This window comes from Podarcis pityusensis (assembly GCF_964106645.2).
Source record: "Podarcis pityusensis genome assembly, chromosome: 5".
In the NCBI taxonomy this organism is placed as follows: domain Eukaryota; kingdom Metazoa; phylum Chordata; class Lepidosauria; order Squamata; family Lacertidae; genus Podarcis; species Podarcis pityusensis.
The window spans coordinates 54,216,099-54,236,023 of NC_138032.1; the positions used below are offsets into that span (position 1 = coordinate 54,216,099).

The 19,925-nt window shown below is 39.6% G+C and overlaps 1 protein-coding gene and 1 long non-coding RNA gene across 5 annotated transcripts in view; one reads left to right on the forward strand and one right to left on the reverse strand.

The window, feature by feature from the left end:
- Positions 1-19,925, forward strand: part of LOC308477104 — a 191,596-nt gene that overhangs the window by 161,592 nt on the left and 10,079 nt on the right. The gene's annotated exons all lie outside the window — the stretch shown is intronic.
- Positions 755-19,925, reverse strand: part of FGFR2 (fibroblast growth factor receptor 2) — a 112,252-nt gene continuing 93,081 nt past the window's right edge. For all 3 annotated transcript variants that reach the window (XM_081005219.1, XM_081005218.1, XM_081005217.1), the window contains 7 exons: positions 18,998-19,108; positions 16,728-16,918; positions 12,086-12,208; positions 10,591-10,661; positions 8,837-8,974; positions 6,100-6,205; positions 755-2,580 (listed from right to left, as the gene is read on the reverse strand). In XM_081005219.1, coding sequence (XP_080861345.1) covers positions 2,416-2,580; positions 6,100-6,205; positions 8,837-8,974; positions 10,591-10,661; positions 12,086-12,208; positions 16,728-16,918; positions 18,998-19,108 — 905 coding nt within the window. In that variant the 3' untranslated portion in view covers positions 755-2,415. The remainder of the gene's footprint in view (positions 2,581-6,099; positions 6,206-8,836; positions 8,975-10,590; positions 10,662-12,085; positions 12,209-16,727; positions 16,919-18,997; positions 19,109-19,925) is intronic.

Consider the following 19,925-nt stretch of genomic DNA (forward strand, 5'->3'; position numbering starts at 1 on the left):
TAGACGAAATACTGTATCTTGGCCACAACCCTCTTTGAAACGTGGTTCTTGGCAGGATGGAGTTTTCCATAAATTCTCACTTTTTCTTGTTTGAACAGATTATGCCATTGAATTCTCTAAAAGGGGGGCATGTGGAGGAGTTTGTGCTGCACTTAGCACTCTTCTAGCCCTTCCATGACCCCTTCATGACCCTTTCTGTTCCCGAGAGAACAAAAAAAAATTGAATTCTTAAAGCCCAGTGTAAACCACTCCATTGCAGGGTCATTGGTACAATGAAGCTTTATCATCTTTTGCAGTTCGGGGTTTTTGTATGGGGACAAACTTTGCTTGTCTTTTTGCTTACTACTAGCATTATTATTAACTATACTTGGTTGCCCTTTTCCAACTACAGTGGTACCTCGGGTTAAGAACTTAATTCGTTCTGGAGGTCCGTTCTTAACCTGAAACTGTTCTTAACCTGAAGCACCACTTTAGCTAATGGGGCTTCCCGCTGCCGCCGCACGATTTCTGTTCTCATCCTGAAGCAAAGTTCTTAACCCAAGATACTATTTCCGGGTTAGTGGAATCTGTAACATGAAGTGTCTGTAACCCGAGGTACCACTGTACTGAAATAAATTGGGAATGGTCTGGAAAGGACATGTAATGGATTGTGCTGAATGTGAACGGCCATACGTTAACGATAACTAACACAAACTAATAGGGTGTTTATTCCAAACCAGAAGCCATTTTGTAAGACACAAATGATTTAAAAAAATAAGATGCATGACATTTATTTTGTAATGTTAACATTAATATCCGTAGAAAGATTTTTATTGTCAGTACAAAAATTAACAGATTTTAATACTTTTTACCCCCTCCCCCCCATTTAAAAAAACATGTAAAGTCGGTATGGATTGCATTCATACTGCATGGCTACACCAGGGTGAAAAGGTGATTTGAATGTGAAAACATAATGCTTTAAATTCTGAAAGGCAAGTTATAGAAATGCAGTAATATTTTTGGCCAGGCACCAGGGCTGACACCTGGTACAGCAGGATGGTTTGGAAAGCTGTAATGGAGCAAGAATAAAATAACCCCTCAGAAAGATGGTCAGATTCCAACACAAAGTTCTGTAATTGCCATGATGACAACCTTGGTGCTCTCGTAGTACTAGAGGAGCATCAAAAGTGTGTGTTTGATCAAAATATCCAAAAGCATTATTGGATCTTCAGCAAACATAGTTGCTAATCTGAAGCATGTACAGAAAGCTAAGAATTGAGGTTTAGGGCATTTTAAAATTGTAGTTTAGACAAGCTAGAATATGTCCTTATTTCAGTAAACTATGGAATAAGTCTCAGAATTTTGGGTCGTTCTACTGAGCAATTTAATTAATTTTTTGCATTTGAGGAGTTGTAAAGTGTGACAACCAAAACAGCTACACACCTGGCAATACAGGGAGCAAAATACGTTCTCATTAAAGGACACTTTATTATTTCTGAGAGTTTTGGTTTGTTACAGCAATAACCTCTCATGTAACTTTAGGCTGCAATCCTATACCTGCTGAACTCAAAGGGTAGACATGTATAGCATGTCACTGTTAAAAAAACAACCCAAATTAATTAAAACCTTAATTCCCAAAATTAGTTATATACCGTAAATATTTCTCTCTTTTTTTAAAAAAAGATCTGACAACTAGTAAAGTTTGAGCAATATATCTACTAGTTCTCTGTGCTGTCTGCATAGAAATGCCATTTAAATTACAAAATAACACAACCCTATAAAAGATTAATTGTTTTGTACATTACCAATTAATTAATAAATTAATGAGATAACAATTTTCCCTGAAAGCAAAGTATTTTTCACCTTTAGGTGGTGATATTTTAAAAAAGAAAAGTTTTATGTATGAACAGCAATTACAGGTAGCTGTTTCTTAAAAAAAAAAAAGGCTAATTTTGCTTGGTGAAGTGAGACATCCATTTTCAAATCAATACAAAAAATAATTCATTGTAAATATATATAATATATATTTATACATATTTGATTATATTTACATACATCCAGCACCTATATACTGCATTTGTGCTCTGTAAGTGTGTGCCAACATATATTTTCTCCAAATATTACAAAATAAACAAGGAAGGCTGACCCAACATTTGCCTCAAGTCCAACTGGTCCACTGAATGTAGAAAGTGTGTTGCGGCATTATGGCCCATAAAATTCTTCTTCTGAAAATTGTTTGGCATTCCAAAGTACATCACTTTTCGCCCGGTGTGATCATGACACCTTTTGCCAATTTTTTTTGCTTTTGTTTTGGTCCCTACAATTCATATGTACAAACAAAAATCCTGTGTGTCTGAAGGAAGGCTCTTTTTTTTCACATGGTAGGTAGACATTCTTGTTTTCTTACTCCTTTGAGGAATAAAATAAGGGTTCTTTTCATGTTTTGACACTGCCGTTTATGTGCTGGTACTTAGGGAGGCAAGGTTCATAAGGCATCGGATCGGCAGAAAAAACAGAGTCATCACCTGAAGAACAGGAACTCCTTGTGTCTTGGTAGCTAGGTGAATACTGTTCCAGTGGTCCACTAAGATCTAGGTACTCCTGTAAGAACAATTCATACAAGTATTTACTTTAGGAGTGTACACATTTACTTTTGTGGGGTGTGCGCATGTGTGTGTGTGTGTAAATAATATCATATTCATATAGGAACACAAACAAAAAAAACAGGCTGACACCATTCAGCATTCAAAAGTAGTTTTCTTGAACCAGTTCACATATCACAGTAAACCATGGTTAATAGCTCACTGTAAACATGCATAAGAGGACTCTGTCACTTTTCCTGATCTCACTGGTGCTCTGTACCCCAAAGGGTTTTTATTGGCTTACCAATTGTGATTTGCTGGAAGCAAAACAAACCATGATACTTGGGTTTGGATGGAATGCAAAGCCATATGTTGTGGGTCATTTCATCTGCATGCAAGCATGAAGGAGCCATATTGAGAGCAATCATGGTACAAACTACAGTTTACTCAAGATGTGCATACAGGGCCAGTGTCAGAACTAAGACTATAGAAACTCGGGTTCAATCCCTACCCATCCATGATGCTTTCTTTTGGGTTGCTGGCTTCATTTCTCAGCTAACTCAACTATATAGAGGATGTGAGGATAACACTGTAAGGAAAGAAGGCCTTAAGCTCTTTAAACGGAGGGGGGAGGGTAATAGCTACTCATAAAACTAGAAGTCACCAGAGGAGTGTGAAAAGGGAACGGGGGACCCAAACCAACAAAAAAGGGAATTCTGAGGCAGATGTGTCAGTTCTAACAACATCAACTTTAACCACACCAGTCGAGACATATACTGTAGCCACATCAAAAGCAAACATTTTGCTTACGATGATAAAAACAAAATTTCACCCTACACAGAACTATTTTTTTTCCCCAGCACATGGAAACAATTTGCAGAGAGAACTATCCTTTCTTTCCAATATCCATTTGGTTAAGCTTGGCTATTTTGTATTTTATAATATCATATTTCAATTTGCATGTGCTCAGTACCCAAGTCCCTGCAATACGGTACTCTAAGTATATATTTTTGCTCACTGTAGTTGCTTCCACCAGCATTTGTGGAACTCAATAAACTTAGCAATGATTTTGAGCAAGCCCCAATGAAATCAGAAGGAGCATGGCACTTTCATTCAATGAGTCTAACACAGAAAACCTTCCTAATCGCTTGTGTCCTACATTTTCATAGCTGGGGGGGGGGGGCAAATAAAACCCAGTGATTAAGCATAGGGACCTAGGATTCTTCTTGTTGATGGCAGAGTGACCAACTCCGTCTTGTCACTGGAAAGCTGTACCAGAGCCACCAATAGAGACCTGGATTAATTAGGTCTGTGACATAGACATGACATCTGGATTGTCTTAGCCAGAAGAGGACCATCAAGGGTGTGGTGTGTTAAAAAGGGATAGGTTTGAGAAAGTTTGGTTTTTCTATTTCCCTTTCATATATAAGGAAAAGCATACTTTGTATCCCCCAGTCTATCCAGCTCCTATATGGAAAGGCCTTTTGAAAGTGGGGCATAGGATATAAGGCATAGGATCCTTGCCTTAAGATGAATTTCCAAGTCCATGGGAGCAGAGTGCTCACAGTCTTACATTGGTGGATACTTCCCTTGCTACTGTATTGTGCTTCGCTTTGTACAGTCTTGTAACAGCTACATTTCTGTGTCGTTTTATTTGTCATTTGTAAATGTTTAATGAAAATAAAAGAAATCTTTAAAAAGAAGAGGAAGAGGAGAAAAAGAGCTATAGTGTCAGCTGAATCTGAAGCCAGGGCTATAGAAGTTCTTGAAACAACAGTTTTGGCAGGAGAATAAAGTTATTTTTTCTCCTTGAAATGCTGCTTCTCTTTCAACTTCTGCAGAGCAGCTGTATTCATTTAAATACCAATCTCTTCATTTGCTAAACCACAAGTTACGATTCTAAGATGTGAAAAATCAATTTTTAAAAGCTGGGCTGCGTGCGTGCGTGCGTGTGTTTTTAACAAATTATGTGATTTTTCTTTTTTTAAAAAAAAAAAAACCAACAGTGAATGTTTTCCTATTAAGACAGTGATGGTTAATTCAACGTAAAATAAACAGGAACATGGCACACAGCAAAAAAAACTTCATAGTACACTTTTGATCTGATGTTACTTCCATATCTTGTAAGTACTCTTTCATGTCTGGTCCCTGTGATCTCCGTGTCTATTTAGAGACAATATGAATCTATCGGTATGCACAGGCTAAAATTGTGGCGCCTCCACCATCAATGGCAAATAGCCCATTGACTTCAAAAGAAGTTGTCATTTCCTCAATATAAATTAGCATGACAGCTTTTAGGAAAAATATGGAGCGGGAAATTTCTACCACAAATGGAAGGAGAAAGCTATTGGGATACCCAGTGAAAGACTTTATGCATGTGATTCACACATATTCAACAGATCCATATATTCACTGAAGGATGGTTCAGATGACAAATTTATGTGATAATCCTTATTTGGTTGTTAGCTTCAATATGCGGCTATAGTATGACCCCTAGATGTGGGGAAGTCCTTGCAGCTCACAATTTACCATGGAAGACAATCCAGGATAGCTGGTATTCAAGGGTGTACTACTTCAAAAATAAATACCAACTTTTGAAGAAACTCCATTTCAAATTAAAATGCAAGCCTAAGAAATTTTATAATTTGTGGGTTCAACAGAATCTCCAATACTGTTTCTCATCTACAATACTTAACTGATCTTGGTGCTGTGTTCAGACTTATATTTCTACTATACATACATATATGGAAATCAGAATCAAACTGCAGTGCACTTTAACACTGAAAAAGAACTCAGGATGGAATGGGTGATTCTCACTGGCTGGGATTATAAAAAGGTAAAGGTACCCCTGCCCGTATGGGCCAGTCGTGTCCGACTCTAGGGTTGTGCGCCCATTTCACTTAAGAGGCCGGGGGCCAGCGCTGTCCGGAGACACTTCCAGGTCACGTGGCCAGCGTGACGAAGCTGCTCTGGCGAGCCGGCACCAGCGCAGCACACGGAAACGCCGTTTACCTTCCCGCTATAAAGCGGTACCTATTTATCTACTTGCACTTAGGGGTGCTTTCAAACTGCTAGGTGGGCAGGAGCTGGGACCGAAAGATGGGAGCTCACCCCGCCGCGGGGATTCAAACCGCCGACCATGCGATCGGCAAGCCCTAGGCGCTGAGGTTTTACCCACAGCGCCACCCGCGTCCCCTGGCTGGGATTATAGGAAGAGATTAATACACTCAAGGCCCCTCTTTTAGTTTATCCCTAGAAATTAGTGGTTGTTTTTCAGATACTTGGACATGGTTGTAGTGTGGGCAAAACCAGTGCTCAGTGCTTTGTACTCTGTGAACAGGGATTCTACCAGGGTATGTGTGCAATGTGTATTGTGCATAACTTGTGCATGTGCCCTTCATTGCCAGGGGCCTTGCATCACACATACTCTCCTTAACATACCTTGCAATAGGCATGCTCTCATTTAAGATGCTCCTTATAACAATGGAAGCATTTTGCTTGTTCTTTCAGAAGTTTAAAAAGCAAGTGCCTTACTCACCTCATTAGTTGTGAGAGTGAGGATCCGATCCAAGTCCTCCACAAGCTGCTTAAAAGTAGGTCTCTGGGAAGGCACAGCATGCCAGCAATCTCTCATCATCATGTAGCTGTGGAAGGCAGAATTTCACTGTGTTAATTAACTCAATGTGTCTATGTCAGGCATCTTCCATCTTCACAATACTTCAGGGCTGTTCAGTTAAAGTCAGGGTGTGTTCAAATGTTACTGCCTGGAGTATTTAAGATGCATGCATTATGAACGATGGTGATTCCCATTGATGCTTATTTGTATTCTAGATTTATTATTATTATTATTATTATTATTATTATTATTATTATTATCCTTAGTAGCCTATGTTCTGTCTTTTGAAATGAAACTCAAGGCAGCTCACAGGGGAGAATTTGAGTAACCATTATGTGAAGCATACACTAGGCAAACCGAGAAATTCTTTCACTATTTGTAAATACAAAAGTTCATTTGTTTGACAGTGTATGCACTCTCAGCAGTTTTACTGTTTTATTGATCAATTTAATACAGTGGTACCTCAGGTTACATATGCTTCAGGTTACATATGCTTCAGGTTACAGACTCCGCTAACCCAGAAATATTACCTCAGGTTAAGAACTTTGCTTCAGGATAAGAACAGAAATTGTGCTCCGGTGGTGCGGTGGCAGCAGCAGGAGGCCCCATTAGCTAAAGTGGTGCTTCAGGTTAAGAACAGGTTAAGAACGGACCTCCGGAACGAATTAAGTACTTAACCTGAGGTACCACTGTATACAAATTTATTGCATTTCAGTGGTATTGTATCTTGCTTCAGGATTATTTTAGAATAAACAAACAAACCATTTGCCTAAAAACAAATGCTTCATGCTGATAGCTAAAAGCCTGAGGGATTGGCCAAGGGGTATCTTTCGGAGCATTGTTAAGTGACACAACTCCTCCCACCCCACCCCCAGGCTCAGGCAATTTGTGAATCTATATTTGAACCACAGTGTTGGAGCACTCATATAACTCTAAGTGAGCAATCCAATCCCAATATCGGCTGGGATTAGTGATTTTGAAATAGGTGGCTCTTCAACTGAATTATCACCATGACTAAGTTGTTGTTTAGTCGTTTAGTCCTGTCCGACTCTTCATGACCCCATGGACCAGAGCATGCCAGGCACTCCTGTCTTCATGAATAAGTTAGGTCCATTAATTTCTATGGGTCTACTCTGAGTAAAACATAGTGGAATGCTACCCCAAATTTCTATTTAAAAAAAAAAAAAAAGTGGTGAGGCTTCTCCATCCCCTATACTCTTCTCTCTTGCCATTTGTATAGCCTGTTCCAGCACCGGCTTTGTTCAGTGACAGTCATACAGCTCCATTTCCAGCCCCAGGCTTGAGAATTACAGGATCACTATCCACACTCTTTCAAATACATTATATGGGGATGAGCTAGGGCATTACTGGCATTAGACTGGGGCTATTTCATGCATAGCACTAAAGATAAAACATGTTCCTATAATTGACTAAAAGGCTCCATGTATTGGGCCACAGCATATATGTGAGCAGAAATCACGAGTTCCACTGCTGGTTACTTGATGAATCTGTGAACCATATGCTGTGCTTAAAATGGGTCTGGGAAAGCAACTTTGGGATGTATGAGACAGGTGCATGAGTAAAGTAAATACTTTAAATTAAAAAAAAAAAAAGCCTGTAGGGTTTTCAGACAAGATATACTCTTGCATGATTCAAGTCAGATAGTGGGTAGAAGGCCTGCTGTTGATGGTTCTCTGGCTAGAAGTGGGTGAAAAAAGATCACTAGGGAGAGGAGTTTCAACTTAGGAAAGGACAAGCATGTACTTAACTATAAAGTGCTACATAAATGTGGTGGAATACATTTGCCCAGCTAAGGTTAGGCAAAACGCAAATTGATGATTGCGGGTATCTATTTCCTGTCCCTGTGCTTAGGGCACTGTCTAAGTCAGGTCTTCTTAAAACAAATGGTGCCACCACCACCCCTCCCCAATGAATCATTAATCACTCCTGAGATCCACCCAGTAAACCCCCCTATGGCTAGTTCAAAGAAGCCAAAGTGGGCAAGGGTCAAGGAAGCAGGTGGTCAGCCACACTTCTTCAAGCAGCTTGTCCACATCCTTGGGCTGCAATAATTTAATATAATATTCTAATATCTAATAATTTGCCTAAATATGGCAGGTGAGCACTGTGGATAGAAACCAAGCCATTCAAGGCCTGTACCACTATCCCACCCACTGCTAAAAAGCCATCTAAGGGCCCAGAAGAAAAATGGTTGACCCCCCTGGGTATGCATAGAGCATGCGTGTTGAGAGGGCAGCAGCAGCACTGTGCTGAGGGCCCCTGAAGTCTGCAGCTGGACCTGGTCTAAGTGCAACTCAAACAAAAAGATCAACTTATTGAGGTGTACTTTTGGCAGGTCCAAAACTGACTGCATAATTAAAACTTTCCCAAATCATACGCTTCCTGTTCACATTGCTAAAAATATGCAGTATCAGACATGTGATGTTTATCCTGGCTTTTAACAGCTGAGATGTGTATTTTCAGGACCCACCCTGTTCCTGTGACTGATTAGTTTCATCTCTTTTAATACTCATTTTTGAACCTGCCCTGTGTGCACATGCATATAACGTTATAGTGCTCCCATTGTATCATATAAATATTGTCAATTATATCAGCACATCCCTCTTCAGCCCATGGCCCAGCAAGAAAGAGTTCTTACAGTTCACTGGTGCAATTGGCAGGTTTGTCCATTCTGTGTCCTTCTTTCAGCAACTTGAAGAGCTCTTCCACTGGAATTCCTGGATACGGTGACCCTCCTAAAGTGAAGATCTCCCACATTAGCACACCAAATGACCATCTAAAACAAGAAAGGGAATAAGAATGGGGCTGAATCAGATTTACTAAAGACAGCATAGAGATATCTACTTTTAGCTACCTACCTTATGATCTAAGCAGCAAAGTTGTTTAACACTACTTCCCTTGCTTGTTTTCCTCTTTCTGGCGGCAGATGAATAATGATAGCTATCCATCTACCTTGCCATTTTTTACCAATCCTACAGAAACCAATAATCTACCCCCCTCTCCAAATATAAAAATCATTTTGTTTGAGGAAGTACTTCATGATGAAAACAAAGAAAGAAAAACAGAGAAATGTTGGGGGTGACTCAGTTCTATTGCTAAAAATTGAGCAGATCTGCTTCTGTGAACAACCTGGATGGAAAACCTCTGGGAATCATGCAGAAACTGCTCTGAGTGCCTTGGGCGAAGAGTATGGCAGGGCTAGCCAATGTGGTACCCTCCAGTTGAAGTACAACTCCCATCAGCCCCAGCCAATGTGGCCAATGGGCAGGAATGATGGAAGCAGTAGTATAACATATGGAGGGAACCACGTTGACTGCCCCATAATAACACACACATATGAGAGAGACAAAGAGACACAAACAGAACCACGGAATCATGGGATGTAAGCAAGATCCGGCTGAATCTGATCCAAATATAAGCAACCTGTTCCATGGTTACAATCCAAACCATATTTGCTTGCAGATATGTCTCGACAATCCGTAAAGGCAGGACTGCGTAAGGCAATGGCATTTGTGTGTGATCTGCTATCAGAAGCTGATGTGCATCCATTATATAAGTCTGATCAGCCCAAAGGTGGCATGAATACAACAAATATGTGCACCAGACATTTGCATGGGATTCTGAAACAGACAAGGACTAGCATGGGAAACAGACTGTTTTGACTATTTTGCTTCTTGTCCAAATGTACCTGCAATTCTGAGGAAGCCCTTGCAGTCACAGATTTACGAACAATTAACAGCAACTCAAGTCTTAGAGTCTCCATGCTTTGGTTCAGAAAATGCTCCAACCAAACCATTTAAAACAATGCTTCAGAGCTGCACATCTGTAAAGAAGGTTCAAGGGAAGTAAACTTCCGCACTGGCAAGAGGAAGCCAGTGTTTTCTACCTTTCATGTGCTTTGAAGCCAGCCAGATTAGTAACAGAGCACTGGTCTGCAGTCTTCCAGAAAATCCTCACTTTCTAAGGCTACCACTTACTGGGGAATAAAACGGCAGTCATAGGTCTCAGGAAGTAAAGGAGGGGAAAATAATATAAAATCTACCAAAGTGAGGTCAACAATATTGCTGAAAGAATGAGTCCATGAGGCAGCAATGAGATTGAAAATATCCATTGTTTTCTTTGGTTCTGAAGTTTTCTATGGTAATTTTTAAAAAAATAAAAAAGCCTTTGCGAAAAAACAAAGCACAAAAAGCTTTTCTTTCCAGCTTTTTAACCTGCCAGAATAAAGGTGTCTGGCTTGTAGTAAATTAATTTACCTTGGTAGATCAAAGGTTGAGAGACATATTTTAATCTGTTGCATATATATTTCTATTACATGTAATTCAAGTACACTGGAAGAAGCTATAAATGAATAAAAAGATAAAAGTAAGGTTCTGAGATAAAGTTACTTACACATCACTTTGATGTGTGTAAACCCTGTCAAATAGAGCTTCTGGTGCCATCCACTTCACAGGCAGCCGACCCTGGACATAAAATAGAAAAGCAGCAACTGGTTATCTACTGATCATTAGTCAATTTCAGCAATGAATCTGGCAAAGATTAAGTCAAGCTGCAATACTAAATTTTGCTAAAGCAAATTAACAGTTCCATGAAAAATTAGAAAACACAACCCCTCTTTCCTTAGTCTCCTGGCTCATTAACATAGCTGTGATTCTCATTAACTTCTATAGAATGAGAATTTTAAAACGTCTTATTAAGAATTGAAAGAATCAGAAAGTCAAGCTCTGCCACAGCTTCCACGCCACCAAGGCATCGTTCCCCAATCAGCAGCACTCTGCAGAACCTGTACAATACAGGGAACGCTTTACTTTGCTGTATTCAAGCATACTCAGGGGTAAAAAAAATTAAAAACCAAAATGTTGGAATATGCCCTTGTGCAGGTGGCAACCATTTTGCATGGGGATTCCAATTCCTGGCCCCCACATGCACTGCATTAGCCTGCCCCTGTTCTGCCCTCTGCTAGGTCCAAAAGGACCCGGGCATCAGTGATTGTGTGTCAGTTGGACAAACACAAAATGGTCGCCGCCTGTTTAGCAGTTCCTCTCCTCAACCAAAGTCAAATAGTCCTTCTCAGTGTCACATGCCCACAGACTGGATCTGTTCAATGCCTAAATGGGAGACCAATGGGAGACCACCGATGTAAAGAACCCTGATTTTTGTGCTGTAAAGAAGATGCAATATAAATGTACTAAATAAATAAGTTAACTAAAATGACTACTGACCCAGAAATATGATTCATGTGAATGACCATGCAGGGGCATCTAGTATAATGTGCGAGAGAAGCCCCACATGTTAGGCCTTTTCTATGTAGATTTAATCACTACTTTGTAGGCTAAGAGATCCTGTTGCTTTTAAAAAAAACAAAAAACAGAATAAGCTGCTATCCACAGTGAGGGCATGCCATTTAAATGGGGAGTGCTTGTTATTTAACCAGCGGATTGCCAAGAATGTCATAAGCTTCTGCTGAAATGTGGGTAATAAAAGACTTCTACAAAACTAAAACCAAATGTTAGTAATTTCATAATGGATACATTCCACAAAATTATCCATTGATTACAAAAAGCCAAATTTATATTCATATTCGGTATCTAGCTAACAGTCAAAGAATGTGCTGCAAGTTTCATGGAGGCCATAAAACGAAAAAGGCTAAAGCTTATCCTTTAGAAAGCATCATGTAACACGTACTCTCCCAGCCGGTGTAAGCAGATAACCTTCCTTTCCTAGTAAAAAGGGGTTAGGAATCCTAACACACTTGCCTATTATTTTCATTTCTTTGATTAAAAGTTAGGCTGCTGTACAAGAAGTCCATTAGGAATACATTTGCCATACTTAAATGCACCAAGGAAAAAAGATACCGGATCAAGTGATAAGGCTGCCATCCACTTACATTAGTAGTCTTTTTATAATAATCTATATTGTTGATGTCTCTGGCCAACCCGAAATCAGCTATTTTCATGACGTTGTTTTCAGTTACCAAAACGTTCCTTGCTGCTAAATCTCGATGGATGCACTGGAAAATAAAATTTTAAATATGAATTCACGGAAGTGAGTACATGCATCCCATCTGCAACCCAATTCCCAACTTGATAAACCTTCAGCCATCAGAATTCACACTGCTTCATTCAGGTACACACAGTCAGGGACAGATGTGAAGGCTCAGAGAAAAATGGAATCATTCCAGAAAAAGTAGGGGTTTCCCCCCGTTTTTAAAAAGCACTTCTCTCCACCCCCCAAAAAAAATGTAAAACATTTTTGGATTATGAAACATTTTCTTTTGAAATGATGAACAAAAGAAGACAAGGAGTTCATATATTTAGTCCCTCAAAACTAAAATGGTGTAACACAAAGACTTTTGTATTAAATTATGCACAGATCACTACAATTTGTTTATGCTGCGGACAAGCAAGTCCTGAGTACAAGCAGACAAGCAAGTCACTGAAAGTACACAACTCAAAAATGCAAGAGCAAGACGCATTTCTGCCTCTTGGAGGGCACTGCCATTGTGATCTTCCTTCGCTTGGCATAGTTGATGGATCTGTTTCTGTCCTATGGACTATGCCTCAAACGATTGGGAGTGGAAGGAAGTACACAACAACATAATTTTGTGACCATTCGATTCCTGCTGCTATAATCTGACCCTCCCACTATTTCTCTCAGCTGTGTTTCTGCACCTGGGGAAAAAACATTGCTGGGAGACTTCAGAAAGGGTGAGGAGGTGGGGAATACAGGTGGAAACTAAATGACATGTGGCAACCACTTGAAGGCAGGTTTTGTTTTAAAGCATAGAAAACAATTCCCATTGGCCAACTTTCTATACTTAAACCACATTTGTCAGAAGACAATTCACTCATGTTAAAGCTTTCTGGGAAGATGGTTTGAACATCACTAAAAATAGTCAAGCAATATGTACCAAAGGCTCCAGAAATACTGTCATTTTTCCTAAGAAACCAGTCTAAAGTCTCCTGCGACTTAAAACCTGCTGATTTTATCTTTCGCCATTAAAGTACAGCTCTGCAATAGTATACAGTGATACCAAGTAATTATTTTCCACTGCTTTTATGAGAGCGTTTAAAATACTGCAAGATAGCAATCAAATCTTTCCCTTAGTGACTACTAGAGAAATCTCTAAGAAAATGCACTTGAAAACTCACAACTCCGTTTCATGCTGCGAAAGGAGACCATCCTTCAACTGAATCAAATGTTTAAAACTGCACATTAAATTGTATCATACGGCTCCTGAAATAGCCTCTCAATGACATCCGCTATAAACCCTGTTCGTATGGACTTAACAACTTCTAAGTTACATTAGAACAGGATTTCAAGTTAACATGTGCAGTCAGAGTGGCTACTTTTTGCAGAAGTATATAAAAATAAAAACAACTATATTCTCTACCCCACCCCCCAAAAAGGCTGAAATGTAGCACATTTGTGGCCTCTAAGATATCCAGCATACTAGCTGATTGGCATTTTGAAACCAAGTTACCGACTTTTAAAAAACTAACATTTTGTAGAAAACGTAAATAATGAAATTTGAAAGTGGTCTCCTACACCCTTAACCTTCTTTCCTCCCTTCACGTCAGCACCTTTTTGAAAATGTACAATTGACCTTTCTTGACTCAGAAAGGAAGTTCTGCCTGCTGATGGAAACCATAGCTTGCTTTAAGCTTTTCTGTCATTAGTAATAAGAGGCAGCAGGAGAAACATGTTGTGAAACTTTCTACTGGATTTTTCCCCGTCTCCTTTTGGTCCAGGATATCATACTTCCACAGCGCAACACTACATGCTCTTATTGATGGACTTTTTAAACAGAAAGTATTCTTTGTCATGTTATTTCTTTTAACCAAATCCGAATCACAAGGTGCAGATCTGGCTTTGATCCACTAAAATAAAAACCCATAAAATATAACATTGTAATAAAATTCCAGCAACATCAAGATCTATATTAGAAATTAATGGAATGCCATTAAATTCCAGAAGAATATTTGCATCACAACAAAAACAGTGGTCCAGTTTGCACATTATGGTAATGTTTTGCTCCCCCTTAATCTCACAGGGAAGGAACAAACTATGAACCTTGGCCGAGTGTCAAGTCAGAACTAGTGCTGTGCCAGGCATTTTCCCCTGCATTCAAAAACTATCAAAAAGGGAGAGAAAGCGTCATTGAAATTCACATGGTGGGGTGCAGAGGGTTTATGTCACCTTACTTTTGAGGTGGCCAAGACTGTGAATGGGCCTTTCTTTCATTCTACAAATCATTTTCAAAATGACAGGGGCAGATCTAGATTTCGGGGTCTCAAATTTCAGCGGCGCCCTGGGCAACGCCAAAATCAGCATCTCCTTGCCTCTCATGCTCCGCTCTAAATCATAGTTGTGGCATCCCCCTCCCCCGTGGGTCCAGTGCAATCAAACCAGCCGTGCTCCCCTAAATCCACCTCTGGATTGCACAGTCTTGCTGGTGCAACACATTACATGACTCAGAGAAGCAGTAAGACCCTTGTAAACACTACAGTTTTTTTCAATTCTAGGAAGCGTTTTTCAGTGATTTCTTTCTATCCACCACAGTCAAGCCGAAGGAGTATAAAGGGGAGGAAGAGGGACTTTTCTTTCGCTTACCAGTCCCACAAGGCTGCGTGGTGATATAAAGAAATAAGCATTATTTCATTACAAGTTTAACTGCCTGATAAAATCTGTTGCATTTGCATTTTTTAAAATTTAATGTCATGTTATAAAGATGGCAACTGGACACGCTGAATTTCTCAGTGTATTTCTGTTCCTGGATGGTAAGAACATCCTGAAAATATAAACTCTTATTATTTCTGCCCTAAGGATCAAGTAAGGGTATGGGGAAGCTGGTGAAATGTCAATATTAAGCTGTTTGAAGAATCAGAATGTGTTTCTCAGATGTGACTACTATCTGTTTAATGCCTTGCACTCTCAAAACCTTCCATTATGCTGGTCAATTTCAGTTCTTTTGGGGCGTTGGCATTCATTCAAGGATGTGGTTTCTCCTTCTCTAGGGCAGAAGATATGTGCAACTGCATTTCTCTATTTAAACAGCTGAAGTTGGCTTGCATGCCAAAAAGACAATGACCATGTTCCCACACGATGCTAAACCATGGTTTGGCACTATGTGCACAAGCACAGCATCCAAAAAATGGAATGTCTGCCTGCAAAATTTAAACACAGACTAAAATATTTAGAAAATACTACTTCTGGTGTAACAAGCAACTCACAGAAAGGAACATTGATTAGCATGTGCTAGTACACAATGCTGTAGTCAACAACAAAGCCAATTATGTTCTGTCTGACTCAGTTACTAAGAAAGCTGGCCTTGCACCTCCACCATCGTCCTTATTTAGTCTATTAAGCAGAGGACTGCACTGTATTTACAGGCACAGGAAAATTTAAGGTTTAGCTGTGAAGGAATCTGCCAAATAGGGATCTCCAAGGACTGAATATCAAAATGATGCTATTGCAGTTAGTTTTCTCAGTAGGCAAATATTTTAAGTGAAGACAAATGACTAATTTGCTCACAGGATTGCTGCTGCTTCTTTTCACCAATTAGCCAATGCCGGCAGATGGAATTCCCTTGAAACCTCTTGGGAAATGAATGCCGCTCTCTTTCATATTCAGTAAGTTAGTAAACTGTTTGGGCTTTAGTTTAATAAGGAAAATTTCAAGGTTATGCTTTTGTTGCCTGGCTAAACAGCTCACAGTTTATCCACATCAATATTGGAATTCATGAATATCTAAGTTCATTTTCATGATTTCTTTGTTCTGTCTTTAAAAGAAACCTTAGCCGGCATAACCTGGCATTTGATTACTTACGCATACATTTGCTTCCAAATTAAATGCAGCTCTTTACTGGAGCCTCTATGAACAATTCTGCTAGTAAAAATGCCTATTAATATTAAAATAGCTGAAGCTGCCTTTCAAATGGATCAAACTGAAAAACTTGAAAAGGATGGAGTGGACAAGTTATTTAGCACTAAGGGTTACTTGCTTTTATTTATTAATTTTGCAGCCCCAATCAACCTAATTTGCAAAATATTCTATGACTGTTGCCAACTGCATTTGGAAATGCTCTGCAATTCCACGAGAGGTTTCTCCTCCTATTCCCCTACAGTCCCACCTTTCCTGCATCATCCGGAACAGGATTTCCCCTAGATTTCCAGAGTTGACTCCCTCACCTTCTACCTGAGGAATCATCACTGGAATTTAGAATGTAATAACCATTTGCCCAAATAGTTAAGAACACTGCTATTGTCTCTGGGCCTGAGCAATGCCCATAAGCTTGATGTAACACTGGGACAGGCGGATGAGTATAAAACTCAGAATGTGTTGTGACATTCAGGATGCCAATCTCATGTTTCAGATCTGTTTCTTCAAAAATGCAATTTGTAGATGGATGGAAGGGAGGGAGGGAGGGAGGGAGGGAGGGAGGGAGGAAGGAAGGAAGGAAGGAAGGAAGGAAGGAGCAAGCTCATTTAGTAACACAAAGCTGTCATCTTTCAATAACACTGGCTTACTTTTTGTGATGCTAAGTATTCCATGCCTCTTGCCAACTGGTATGTACATGAGACTAAATCTTTGAATGTCATCTGCTCTTCAGGAACCCGGTTAATATCAAATGAATATTCCATCCCTGGTGGCCGCCGTGCTCGCAGGTACTCCCGCAAATTCCCTTTCGAAGCATATTCAACCAGCACATAGAGTGGTCCTTCAAAGTGAGCAGATAAGACAGCATATGAATGAATGAAAACCAGGAGCAATATATATATATATATATATATATATATATATATATATTCCATTCTACTGACCCATAAAAGTATAGTAGCATGCATCTTTTCCAATTCATTGGATGATTTTTCTCAAAATGCTCCTGCCATGTATTTATTTAGAAAATAAGTTCACTCTATCTGTAGTAGAAGTAGCATGTTTATTTTTTTAATTAGACTTCTCACCTTCCCTTCACCTTATGGTTCTAGGACAGGTTGCAACAATATAATATACAATTATAAAAAAGAGATAAAACCATTGCAATGATAAAACAAATAGAACTATTTCCAAATAGAGCAGAATAGTATAAATTCAATAAAAGAGGTGATTCTCACAAAGTAAAAGTTACTGGAGTACAAAACACACCCAACTCTTTAATACATTCAGTTCAAATCAGCTGCCTTCAAACATTCACATTCTCTCTCCCCCCCCCACTATGACGCCATACCTACCCACCCACCTACTCCAGGTGAACATACAAAAGATCACAAAGCAGAATATGCACTCTTGCTACATTTTGCCTTCATCATAAGAACTCCCTTCCAGTCTTACCAAAAGCAGAAGGGAGGTGGAGCAGTTTCTGCTTTATATTCTTTAAGCTCAATAACCAGATTCAGGTCTCTCCTCTATTGGGGGTGGGGAAGGAGATGAACCCATGGGCTTGACCGCCTCACATGCACCATCTCTCTCAGCATTTGTACAGTCCCACACATATTGGGGTCTGAACTTCTGCAGCAGGGAACTTTTTCTACCCAAGTAGGCTCCATGAGCAAGTCTAGCAAACTAAATCAGGCAGGGATTCTACTAAACAGCAGGCTCCCAGCTGCAAATGTTCAGCACCAACATATGGGGTTTGCAGCAATGCTGGCAGAGATGTGAGGGAGGTGGTGAGCCAAACGAGTTCACCCTTGCTCTCCCTTTCATGTGACAATAACTGAGGGGGTGGAAAGCAAAGTGCATATGAACAGGGCTATTGAGATTGGCACGAGATGTTTAGGTAAAACAAAAGGAGCAGGAAGTTTAACATGCCTTGTACTTTTTATTCCTCTCCATTTCTGACCATGTGAAATTCATCTCATGTATTTCATGTCAAGGAAATGCAGAAGGTCCACTGAAGAGCTAACTTGTGCACATGAATTTCATCATGAAGTTCCACCCACTCATTCCCAACTACTTTTTGGAATCTTATTTGCTCTTCATTGTTCCATCAAATGAACAGGAACAAAAACCACTGTGAAACTAGTGTTCAGCACAACACTAGCTTTCAGTTTTCAACGCTAGCTTTCAGTTACCAAAGAGTTAGAATAGGCTGTAATACAGGAGGAATGCAGATCACATTCTGTCGGTAGAGCTGTGCAAGAGTTGCAGTAGATCAGCAAGGTTTCTGGCTCCAAATTGCTGAACAATAGCAACAACAAAAATATTTGTTTCCCTTCTAACTAAGGAAGGCTGCTGTGATGATGAAAGCTGGGGTGGAGGGAATCAGGAGTGGATTGTGGATTTTGAAGTGGCAGGGCTATAGACATTCCTGCACTGAGCATCCACTCAAAGGTGCCCTGTTCCTTAATTCTGAGAGAGTGTTGTCTTTTCCCTAGCCAGTATTCTGCACCTGGCTCCAGTGAAAAAACAAAGTAGATCCCAAACGCCTGAAGTCTGCCCACCCCTAGAATGAACTTAATTAATGTTGTTATTGTAACATGCCCTAGCAATCAGATGGGCAGGCTGAAAAAGAATCACATAAATACATAAATTAATCCACCCAGCATTTGAATCAGAGAAAAGTACTGTGTAAAAATAAATGACGAATGTTGCTTCTATATTCCTCTCCTTTTAGCCAGAGATGCAAGTTCCTGCAGCTTTTCAAAACAAATTCAATATGGCATCCAGCTATTCACTCCACTCTCCCACAGTATCATTTTTATTACACTTGCACAGAATTAACAGACAAGAGTATGTCACATAATAAAAACGGCACTATATCACCACCTTTGGTCTGTAAAACCAAAACGACACTCACCGTCCTGAGTGCAGGCCCCAAGAAGATTGATGATATTTTTGTGCTTCCCAATCATTTTCATCATCTCCATCTCGGACACTAGGTCAGAGAGGTCTTTTTCTGTAGCATCATCTGCACAAGACAAAATGAGTTCCACCAACAGTTTTAAACCAGCGCAATAGGTTTTTTCTGCTACAATGTTTCCTTGCAGGCTATCCAACTAGCTTGATGTACTTTACAGGCCATTAAGTTATAGATATAGTAACACTGTTTCCCTGCAACTCTGGTTCCCAAGGCCAGCAACAAAGTAAACCACTGGTCCTTTGTTGTTTAAGCTGTGGGCTCTGTATCTCATTGAGTAAACCTCCATGAAAACAAAAGAACATATAACAAAAATTAGGAAAGCGCACACATACAGTACGAAGGGAAACTGTATCACAAATAATTTTAAGAAACTTATATACCATCAAAAAGTCCTACTGTATGATGTAGTCCAAATGTTACAATTTCAATGTGATGCCTTATCAGTCTCTTGTATGGGAATTCTACCAGTTCAAGCAACTTCGGAAACATATATATATATATATATATATATATATATATATATATATATTATATCGCAGGAAGGTTGTAAAACACGCCAACCTTGGAAAGCTTTAATTTCCTACTGTGGTTCTCCACCTCCATAAAACTTAAAACCGATTTCCATAAGAGATGAATATGCCTTGTGTCATGTCAGACCATATAAGACAGTAACACTTTACATGAAGACCTCCTTAATTGCCCATCTCTGCACCTTGAATGCAGATATCCCAGTTGCAAACAACATATCAGAGAATTACTGGCAAGACTTTCATGTGAAATACTTTTATTTTTTCCCGTGTTCAGTGATTTAAAAAAAATATTATTATATTAATACATTAAACATACAATGATTTAGACGACATAC